General features: G+C 36.5%; 1 protein-coding gene across 1 annotated transcript; it reads left to right on the top strand.

Annotated features, from left to right (window-relative positions):
• The first annotated feature begins 777 nt into the window (after positions 1-777).
• On the top strand, positions 778-10,426 carry LOC126592931 (uncharacterized). Its single transcript, XM_050258735.1, has 11 exons — positions 778-3,430; positions 3,602-3,841; positions 4,526-4,655; positions 4,855-5,007; positions 5,220-5,419; positions 5,518-5,587; positions 6,686-6,892; positions 7,621-7,856; positions 8,779-8,857; positions 8,963-9,103; positions 9,721-10,426. The coding sequence occupies exons 1-11, from the start codon at positions 984-986 to the stop codon at positions 9,934-9,936; spliced, it is 4,119 nt and encodes a 1,372-aa protein (XP_050114692.1). The 5' UTR covers positions 778-983; the 3' UTR covers positions 9,937-10,426.
• Positions 10,427-11,882: the final 1,456 nt, after the last annotated feature.

Here is an 11,882-nt window from a genome sequence, read left to right as displayed (position 1 = left end):
TGCATGAGAAAAATATACAAGACGGAGGGGCATTTAAAAACTAAAAGAGCATTTTCACTATTTTAATATGATTAATTGAATAATCCGCAAAACATGATTAATTGAATAATTTGTAATGAAACAAGAGGGCTAAGAGGGGGCATGTGCCCCCACTAGGCCTTACCTCCCTCCATGCCAGGCTCCTTCCCTCTCCACCAGTTTAGAGCTTTTATATTTGGGTCACTCGATAGTTAGCATTTTGTTCTGTTTTTTTCTTACTTTTAATTAAAAAAATCTCTTAAACTAAGCCCCAAAATTAATAATTTACGCACTATTTGCACATATACTTATTTGTAATATATTTCAATATTTATAGTATTTTTCAAATAAGTGAATTCTTGCCGCTCCCAAATTAGGATTCTTTGAGCTCTTATGTTTTCGAATTTATTCGTGTCTCGCACGTGAGAGCTATTGGAATCAAATTTAAAAAATACATAAACATTCATTAATTGTGGCTAAAAGTCAATATAATATTCCCCTTTGGGGCCATATTAAATGGAGATTTTTAAGTATGATCGTTACACGAAATGGTACATCACGTGTTCTTATATAAATGGTTTGATATGTATGTTAAAAGGTTAATAACTTAAAAATTTAAATTTTCTACCACTTACATAAAAACACATGGTGTATCATCCGTCTTTCCGTCACAACTAAAAATTTCTAATATTGAATGGTGTTATTAAACGTGGCCATTTCAACCAAATTCCAAGGCCAAAGAAAAGTCACCACGTCACCAAAATTAAATTCCTTCCTGGAAGCTATCGCACGACTCACTCGAGAGAAAACCCCGACCAGAAAAAAACCCTCTTCTTTCTCTCTCAACAATTCTCACTCTGTAAAACCCAAATTTCCAATAAATTAACATAATTAGTTATATCATTTCCAAACGAAACGAATCTCTCTGCCAATTCCAGAAACCCTAAATTTCCACCTCCCAGGAAATGTCGCCGGCGGCAGTTGATGTCCGGCCTCCGGTCACCTCTCCGCCGCCCAAACCCTCATCTGCTCCTCAAAATTCTGCTCCTGCGTCCGACATGCCTTCCTCTTCTACTTTCAATCTCGGTGCTTCAGACGGCAATGGGAGTAAGTGTCAGTTCGGTCCGAGTGTGCCGTCGCGATCGGCTCGGTCGCGGCCGAGGTTGGTGAAGCTGAGGAAGCAGCATTCGAGGTCCAGAACTGGGTCGGCCGAGAGCGGGCCGGGGGTCAATCCGTTTTGCTCGGTAAGTGATGCTACTAGAGCTTCTAATGGGTTTAATTTTTCGACTGGCGATTGTGGGGGTGTGGGTTTTGTGTTTGGTGCTAAGAGTGGGGTTGAGAATTTGGATAATGGGGATGGAGAGAGTGATGGAATAGTGAGAAATGTGGATAATGCGGAAAGAGGGAGTGATGGGGTAGCGGGAACTTCGAGTTGTGATGATAATTTGGATAAAGGGGAAGGAGTGAAAACTTTGAATTGTGATGAGAGGGGGCAGATGGATGTCGGAAATGGAAGAGAGTTTGATAAGGTTGAGAGTGATAGTTTTGAGTGCGGTGCAAAGAACAATGATCTGGGATCGCTTTTGTGCGGTGAGAAGAGAGAATTTTGTGAAAATGTGAGAGGAAAGATTTCTGAAGATAAGTGGAATGCAAAAACAGATACTGAAACAGAATGTCAGAAGGTTGATAACATGGATTTTGCTTTTGATTCTAATAGTAGTGATTTGGGTTTGCATTTGAATTTGGATTCAAATCCAGAAATGCAAGAGTGTGATGGAAATGTGGAGAAACCGAGCATGGATAATAGGGGGGAAATGAAATTAGAGAGTGAAGTAGAGTACAATGTGGGCTCTGCTCCTTTCGTGTTTTGTTCTAGTTTGATTTCTAATTTAAATTCAAATATGGAAAAGAAAAAACCTAGTGGAAATCTGGACAAGTTGGCTTCTGATGTTGGCAGAAAGCTGAAAGTAGAGAGTGAAACAGACTTAGAGAAAGTGGAAGCTGATCCTTTTGAATTTCATGCTGAGAAGAGTTGCATCTTAAATAAGGATCAAGAGAACGCCTTTTTTGTATTTAGAAGCAGCAGTTATACTGAATGCATGGAAGCCAAGTGTCAAGATACAATGAAACTGAGTAGTGAAAATTTAGGAGGTTTCAAGACAAATTCAGACAGTAGTCCTTTCTGTCAGAGTTCAGGAAGTCCTTATATTGCCTCTGAGAGAACTAATGAAGATAATCATGAAAATAATGGCCAAAACCATTTCTTATTTGGAAGTGATGGTAACATGGAGGGTGCCACAATAGGACTTTCTAGTTCCAAAGATTTTAAATCTGCAGGAAGTGCTGAGAGTGTTGAGGCAGGCCAATTCACCAAATGTCAAGTCAATCATAATACACTCCCGAATATAGATGCAGCATCAGCAACATGTTCATTTTCATCAGTTGTTCTTGGCTTCCAACCCAAGGGTTGTGCTTCTGAAGCAGCTTCTGTCGATGGAGTAAAAAAGAAAGATGATGTTAGTTTTACTGGCACTACAGATGGATTTGGAGTGTGCTTTGAAGACTTTAAGAGGTCATTTTGCGATCCTTCCTGTCTCAGAGAAAATTTATTTCCTGAATTAAATAAAACTTCAGAATGTGGTGCGAAGGGTAGGTCCTTTAGGGACAAAAGATCAAGGAAACAAAGGGGAAAGTCAAAGAAACCTTCCATGAGTAAGCCATGGCCACGACAAGACCATGTGCCTAAGGAAAGTGGTTCCCAAGAAAACCCAGAACCTTCTGGATGCTACTCGCCCATGGATTTCTCTCCCTATGAGGAAACAAGAGTTGCTGATCCACATTCAAGGGAACATTCTGTGATATCTGCTGACCCCTGCGAAACAGTTCCTGTAGATCCCAAAGGTGAAGGTTTGGCTGCTACAGCAAGTGGATTAGGTTATACAGTTGATCAGATATGTAAAGAGCCCATTGAGAAGAATTCGACGTATCATGGTGAGGGAGGTTTTTTCGGTGATGGTTTGTGGAAAGGTTCTGATTCAGAAACAGCTAGAGCTGGTATTGGATTAACTATAGAGAAACAAGAAAGTGATTGTAGATCACCATTTTTTGCTTCGGGTTCCGAAAAGGATAAATGCTTTACGTTTTTGGCATCATCTTCTGTGCAAGGTAGTTCAATGATGGGTAAGCGCCAACAACGTAGAAAGAAAAACAAGATAAAAGTTGGTCATGCAACATTTATTATTACTCCAAGTTCAAATGTTGAGTTTGGATCTTCTGGCCTATTTACCCCTCACTCTAGCATGCCTTTATGTACGGAGGTAGTTGGTAAATCAGAAGCAAAAGAACAATTTAAGCAAGTGCATGTTTCTTCTAGTGTTGCTATTCATGAAACCTGTGAGAAATGGCGGATCAGGTGCTCTTTGCATTATAATTTAACAGCTAGTTTCTTTTTTTTTTTAAACAAATTATCTTTCATGTGGTTTCTTGGATCCTTGGTTGTTTTACTGTGATTATTATTAGTTATATGTGTCGTTGGAGATGATTCTTGTGCTTCTCTCATGTGTAAGGTTTTGGTTTCTGTCAGGGGAAATGAAGCTTATAAAAATGGAGATCATTCAAAAGCTGAAGAATTTTACACACAGGGAATAATTTCTATACCTTCTAATGAAAGAGCAGGATGCTCTCTTAAGCCTCTTTTGCTATGCTATAGCAACCGTGCTGCAACAAGAATGTGCCTTGGAAGGATAAGGGAAGCTTTAGGGGACTGTGTGATGGCTACTGCACTAGATCCCAACTTTCTCAAAGCTCAAATGAGAGCTGCAAAGTAAGTATTCCTTTTGTATGCTTATGAATTATGAGTTCATATTTTACTCTTAATTTTGTTGATTTATGTTTTCCCAAATGTTTTTCAAAGATTGGTCTGCTTTTATGAACTTGCATTATGTTAAACTTACAGCGAGCCTAGCTCATAAATTTACTGATGAGTTGAGATTACATTGAGCTCATCCCAACTTAAGTGGGTTGTTCCCGGGTTTAAAACGTGACTTAAGGGTCTCTGGTTGAGCTCGGTTAGCCTTTCATCCTTGGTGAATTTCTATTCTGTTTGTCTTTTTTTTTTTTTGTTTGTTTTTTTGCCTAGGTGATCTGATTTTTTTTTTTTTTTTTGCAAGCCATATGTGGATATGGATTATGGCTTGCTTACCCTGTACTTAACATATATTGTCCCAAGGTTATAGTTACATTGGTAAAAAATAAGTCATATGTGCATATTTCAATGTATATAGTGCTGTGTTATTTTACTCTTGAAGTGAATGGCAACTTTAATATTGTTGTATAATCTAAATATGCTTGCTATTTTTGGTATTAGTTACATTGTTTGCTAAATTTTTTCATATATGCATATTTCAATGTATATAGTGCTGCATTATTAGTGTGCTTTTGCTCTTGAAATGCATTGCTACTTTAATGTGTTGTATGGTCTGAGTATGCTTCCTATTTTTGGTATTAGTTGCCATCTTCTGCTCGGTGAAGTCGAAAATGCAAAGCAGTACTTCAATAAGTGTTCCGAATCAGTAAACGGTGTATGTTTGGACCGAAGAATTGTAATAAATTCTGCTGATGGCCTACAAAAGATTCAGGTACTGCATTTGTTTTGTGTCATAATGTTACATTGCTGTTTATGTAGTTTTATAACTTTTAGTATTATATTGATTGTTGCCTTTGTATCTACTTTAACCAATATCATGTATTCGCATGCATAGGAAGTCTTATGATTCTCAAGCATTTGTTATAAACAAAACAATGTGACAGCAAGTTATGTGGTTTCCTTCTATGCAGAAAGTGATTGAGTATACAAATCGTTCTATCAAGCTGCTGGACCAGAGAAATACTGATGCAGCTCTCACTGCATTAGAGCTAATTTCTGAGGCCTTGTCAGTTAGCTCATGCTCAGAAACATTACTTGAAATGAAAGCAGAGGCTTTGTGTTTGGTATGTGCTTAGTGCCATATTACTGCATGTATATATTTTAGTTAGTTTCTTTTACTAAATCAGTTAGAGTGGCGGTGGTTGGTGCTTGTGTACATTATATGTTTGTCCCCTTCTGTTACCACTATTTTGGCGTTTTCCCCCCAATAGTGGTGGTTACCTTCTCTCAAACCCAAGTTTTGGTCTCAGTCTATATATCTTGTGACATTTTGCAGTTGAGGAGGTATGAAGAGGCAATTCGTCTGTGTGAGCAGAGTATGGTTTTTGCTGAAAGGAATTTTTCTGGACTTGAAATTTATCAAGTTAAGTTGTGGAGGTGGTTCTTCATATCCAAGTCTCACTTTCATTTGGGAAGGCTTGAGGCAGCCCTTGATTTACTTGAGAAGCTAGAAAAAGTGGGATCTACAAAAGAGATGTAATACAAAAGTTTCCATGCAGCTTAACTTTTAAAATTTCCAGATTTTTCAGGGCATTCCTTTTACTAAAATTTAAGTTACAACTTTAATTATGTAGGTATGCAAGTAAGAAACTGGAATCATCCGTGTCATTGGCTGTCACAATACATGAACTATTACGCCACAAGGTATGCAGTCTTGCTTTAATTTATTTTCTCATTTGGATGGAGGATTGGTAGACAACTGATAGATGCTATCTATGGTTATGTGCTTAACATATCATGTATAGTATGTGTTGGATCAATTATGAAATACACAAAATTAACATCTCTGGAATGTTTTTTTTCTTTTTTAATTTGTTAGTATGAGTAGTCTCAATGTGAAACATGCAATTTTAGCATATTCTGAATGGTGTAAAACAGAAGATTGATATCAAACCTTCATTAGGATAAATTCCATTCACAACACACACACACACACACACACACACACACATATGGGGATGGATCCATGGCACTACATTTTAGACACAACTTCAGCCACAAATTTTCTACCATTTGATTGAGGTAAGAGAAAAGATAGACAGTTGGATCGTTGAAGTACATTACGGAGTGCGCCCCACAAAAACGTGTGTCAAAATCTTGTGCCTCGGATCCTAATCCATATATGCATATAGCATCTCTCACTTGATGGTTTATATTTGTATTAGTCCAAGTTGATCAACAATGACAAGAATTCCTCATTCTGGAAGATGAAAATGATAAATATTAGGGTCACTAGGGAGACTTACCAGAAAGGACATGGCAGAAAAATTTTCTGGTTATTCGATATTCTCTAAATACTGGAAATGTGAAAATAGTAAACTAAGTTAGGTCTTTTCCAGTAATAATCGAAGTTTGGTATGAATTTAATATATCATTGCAGTTTGGAACCTCTCTGACCACGCAGAGCATAACTATGTCCCCTGAAATCCGAAGTAGGAAAGGAAATAAATGCTTACGCTGTATGTGGTCAGAGAGTTCCTAAAATGCAGTATTTTTTTGTGGATAGTTCATCAAATGGTTTACTCCTTTATTTGGTGGAAGCTTACTGTTGGTGCGGGTTGGTTGCAGTTTAGTCATCTTTTATTTTAATGATTTTTAACTTACAACTAAGTGTTTTTTTTCTTTTTTCTGGCCTAGTGTTCATAACTGTTCGTGATCATTTGAGTTAGCTATCAGTATGATGATAATGCCAATGCCGATAGTTTTGAGCATTTGAGTTAATCACAGCTCTTCTAAAAACAGAATGCAGGCAATGAAGCATTTAGATCAGGAAGCTATACAGAAGCAGTGGAGCATTATACTGTTGCTTTATCTAGCAATATGGGATCTCGTCCGTTTTCAGCTATCTGTTTGTGCAACCGCGCTGCAGCACACCAAGCTTTGGGTCAAATTACTGATGCCATTGCAGACTGCAGTCTTGCCATAGCTCTTGATGGCAATTATGTAAAGGTATGCCATGAAAGTTCATTTCAAAGTGAATACAGCATAAGCATGTGTGGGTAAACTAAGAATGAATTTGCTCTTTCCTCTTTAATGATGGGAAAAGCCTCTGTCAATTGCTCTAGTAGGGGATGATAGGCTTTCTTGTCACAAAGACCCTTTCTTTTACCCTATTTCTAATTAGTAGATATCAACATACCAATCCATTAAAATTTGACAAAATCAGTAAAGTCTGATATTTTTATTGGAAATATTTCAAAAAATAAATAAAAATCATTGTACTCATTTGCCTTTTTACTTTAAAAGAAAGAAAACCTGCAGTTCTTTTTTCATTTTTTATCAGTGACTACTAGAGCTCACAAAAATATCTGATATTCCAATTAATAGTGCCAAACGTAATCTGTTCAATCTACAATGGGTGCAACTTAAGTCCTGAAACCTAAATATCTGATATTCCAATTGATAGTGGCTTTCCTAATTTTTCTCAAGAAATCAAGGTATTCTGTTAAATGTTACCTGTATTCGTACGTGGTCATCCTGAGCCCTACTAGTTATTGTTCATGAGAACCATTGTATGAGTATAAATAGTCTGTTTCTTTTGGCACTGAATTTTCTTTTGTAATTTTTTAAGAGCACTGAATTTTCTTATGTAATTTTTTTTTCTTTTCAGAGCACTGAATTATTCTTAACTTAAAATTAGATCCTCAGTAGTTTTGTTTCCGATTTTCTCCTAACAGGCAGTTTCTAGAAGAGCCACCTTACATGAGATGATACGAGACTATGGACAAGCGGCTAGTGATCTCCAAAGACTTGTATCCATTCTAGAAAACCAATCTAATGACATGGCCAAAGAGTCTGGCTCACAAGATAGATCCAATGGTAGTGTAAAAGAATTACGCAATGCTCGTCGACGTATGCCTTTGATGGAAGAAGAAGCTAAAAAAGGAATCTCCTTGGATTTTTATCTTATTTTGTAAGTTCCTCTTATAGTAATGCCTTCACAGCTTAGTAATTTAGTACCTTGCATATATGATGCTAGAAGCCTTGTTTATTCTTCCTGAATCAGTTACAGTATAGTTAGCATTTCATTAAATATGGACAGCTTTCAACAATTTAGGGTGTTAAAGTTAATGAAAAGATAAGACAGACGTCAAATGTAATTAGGATAAGAAATCTCTCATTATTCTTAATAGTTAGAACAAGGAAAAAGTTATAGATAGAAAGCGGGAAACTCATGGGCATTTTTGAAAGCATTTTGATATTTACTTCATGGACGTTTCAGTAAAAAGAAAACAAAGACACGATGGATACAAGAGCAATTATATTTGCTGAGCATACATCAACTGGAATCATAGTGAACTTGTACTACATCGGATGGTATCTGTGCATTCATGTACAATAAAAAAAATGTTACAGGTGTGATTCAAGTTGTTTTAAAACAGAACTTAGGTATTATAGTTTGTAGGTTACTTAGTATTCTTGCATGTCTAGACTGCTGTCTCCGATGTTTTTGCGAAAAATCTTTTAGTGGTTTGAAAGTCTTACTTTGCTATCGGCTTGTGGATGAAAGTTTTCCTGTACGTACACCAATGAGAATGATGTCACTGTCAGTGATACAATACGAAGCTTTTTATACTAGAGTTTTGTAGGGAATCTGTCAGAAAATGCTCCAACGGCCAAAGCTCTCCAAACAAATAGTTTGTATATTGTGAAATTTACATTTTAGGCCTACTTGGTCTTTGATTGTGTGTCATCCCATGCCCAGATTTTGGAGTCTATTATGGCGCTAATAATTTTATGGTCAAATTTCTATAAAGGCTATGAGTTTAGAATGTTATGCCTATTTTCCTGTGACTTTTTTTCCAATGAGTTCTTATTATAAATCTCAATGCCAGGGGAATTAAACCATCCGATGAGAGTTCTGAAATTAAGAAGGCTTACCGTAAGGCAGCATTGAAGCATCATCCTGACAAGGTTTTAAACTTTTATACCTCCCACTCTTGTTTAAGCTGTTTTTTTCTGTACATTTTACTCTGACATCCTATTCTGTCGTATTTTTACTTTTTTGGTCGGAGTTAGGCTGGCCAGTTCTTAGCAAGGAGTGAGTGTGGAGATGAAGGGCAACTCTGGAAAGAAATCTCTGCGGAGGTTCACAAGGATGCTGACAGGCTCTTTAAAATGATTGGAGAGGCATATGCAGTACTTTCAGACCCTACGAAGGTTTTTTAACCCCCCCCTGATGTGTGCTAATTGATAGTTATTTACTTTTAAGAGAAACGTATTGATCATTGTACTACAAATTTGAATTTGAATCATTTTATTTAGGATACTTATTGATTTACCACCTCCTACAATATTTATTATTTGCTTTTATCATAGACGTATTCTGCCCTTCCATATCTATAAAAATTGGCCCTAGCTTCCTTTTATAAAAAAAAATTCAAAGCTTATTTTGAAACCTTCATAGATACTGAATTACCGATACAGAAACTGCAGTTTTAAAATTGTGACATCACTCTTGAAGATTATTTGTTTTACATATTTTTTCCCTTTCAAAATTTTCATGTTTTGTTGTAAAGTGTTGATACTCAGTTGAAGCTAAGTTTCATACTTTGACATTTGAAGATCCCCGTCAAGCATGATGACTGAAACAACATTCATTTTTTATGACATGCCTTGCTTTTTGTAAATTTTAGTCATTTAGATGAAATTATAGTTGGTAACATATCTAGTGGGAAGCAGCTACTTGGTGTGAAGTATCGTAGATGCTTCAACTAGGATTTAAACCATGCATTTTACTAAATCAAGATCTCCTTATGTTTTTTTTCTGCCAACAGCGGTCACAGTATGATCTCGAGGAGGAGATGAGAAAAGTAGATATTGAATGCAAGGAAAGCAGCATCTATAGAAAAGCTTCAGGTTTTCAGAGTCCTGGCTGCAGCAGTTATAGAAGACCTGATTTCCGTAGCTCTCCATTTGAGAGAAGCTCTGGTGGTCGAAACTATGGCAGAGAGAGTTGGAGGACATATGGAAATTCGTATCCTCGATGGTAGAAGGCAACTCGTTGATTTGAGAATTTTATACAAGTTCAGAGTGCGTGTTTCGAGTGGCCCTAGTTTGATAGAGGATCAAGGGAAATGTGCTGGCTGCAAGTGCTCGGGTAATTACTTTCAGAAGAGTGGATCCAACTGAAATAGCCGCAGTCTTCGAACTGAAAGCCAGCTACAAATGGATAGCGAGATGTTGAGCCAGGTATACAGCAACAATGTCTATGTATTTACTACCTTCAAAATACAAAACGCAACACCTTGACCCTGCTCCGACGATACTCAGCGAGTGCTGGCGATAACGGAAGAAGAGCTGGAATTCATCGGTTTCCATCCCACTTTGGTGGGAAGCAAATAACAGTGAGCAAAGTAATTGTAACATTTGTATTTGTTCGTAGCAATTTTACAAATGATTAGCCCAATATTATAAATGCTTGTTGAAAGGTGTTATAAAACAATGCTGTAGCTTTGCCCTTCTAAGTCATTTTGCTTGCGATATCGAGCCAACATTTGCACTAACCTTTGCATTTGGACTTTCTCGCTTTAACTAGTGTCATATGTCATTTTTGCATTTGAAATTATATTTTTTTGTTTTCCTATTTCGTTCCTATCCAAAAGGATCATGATTTTTGTGTAAAGAATGACATGTGGCATTTGAAAAAGTGCGAAAGTCCAAATTGACGTTAATTATTGTCACGTGCACACCACATGATAAACCTTTGAAGGTAGAAATGTCACTTTGCTAGGCCTTCAAACACAACAACATGTTGAATCGCATAGATTTGTTGCTCTGCAAAACGTGTCTTGGGCAAAAGTTGGAAAAATTGACGTTACTCTTTTGTCGATTTAGAGGCGCGAATCTGGGGCAATCGTCCAAAGTACCGTAAGTCTACATTTTATCCTTATGTAATTGTTTATGTAATAGATGGCTGTCGGTTTTACATGGCTTTTTCTCTCTTCTGTAGAACTTTGTATGAGATTTCTTTTTGGTTTTCCAATGGTACTTAAATGTATATGTCGTCCCAAAGAAAAGCATGTGCACTTTCTTATCTTTTTTTATTTTTTTATTTTTTTAACAAACAATATTATCTTTACTAGGGGATGAGTTTAACCTCATAATGGGCTAGCAATAATGTGGTTCAAATTCGCCTTTGATGAGAATCACTGTACCGTAATACTTTCTATCTTTTGTCTGCAAGTGTTTTTCTTAATTGAGTAAATGGTATGGTTGTCGAAGTAAATGTGGTAGTTTGGTAGAATCAAGGATAGGAGTTGGCAGGAAGAAAGAGGGGGAAAGTTTTCTTGTTATTTTATTTGTCAGGTTTTCAATTATTTATAAGACTGAAACGATTTAATTACTTTCATATGTCGTGCACTTGCTTCCATTTAACAAAGATTTGAATGGAATATATGGAAAATTAACGATAGAAAGTAGTCGGCTGAAAAATTAGTTTGAGTCCTTAATTTTCAAATACGAAAGTTTAGGGAGACATCAAAACTAAGTAAAAGCTCAAGGAAAAGTAACAAAAGTTCCAATAGAATTATTCAAAATGACCATTGCTCCGCTTTGTGATAAGTTTAAGAACCAGTACTCACAAAATTTTAAGATCAGGGACAACTGCTCCAATTTTTTCAAAGTAAAAGATTAGGGACAACTGCTCCAATCTTTTTCCAATACAAAAAGATAGGAATACGATTGATGGCAATTCAAAATTGATCATAAATGGCAAATCATAGAAATATATACAACGTAAAATCGTCATTTTTGAAAATTCTGTTGATGCTATTCAACATTTAATTTTATGTATACGAGTAATGCTTCATTTACCATCTATTTGTATTATCTCTCTAATAGAGACATGACCCGCCAACGCATGCGGATTCCATCTCTATTAAAGAGATGGTACAGCTAGATGATAAGAATAACATATTTATATATAAAAATATCTTCG

Source organism: Malus sylvestris, chromosome 12, assembly GCF_916048215.2.
Source record: "Malus sylvestris chromosome 12, drMalSylv7.2, whole genome shotgun sequence".
NCBI classification, from domain to species: Eukaryota; Viridiplantae; Streptophyta; class Magnoliopsida; order Rosales; family Rosaceae; genus Malus; species Malus sylvestris.
Note: the sequence above shows the minus strand (reverse complement) of the source record. Positions and strands in the feature narration are given on the sequence as shown.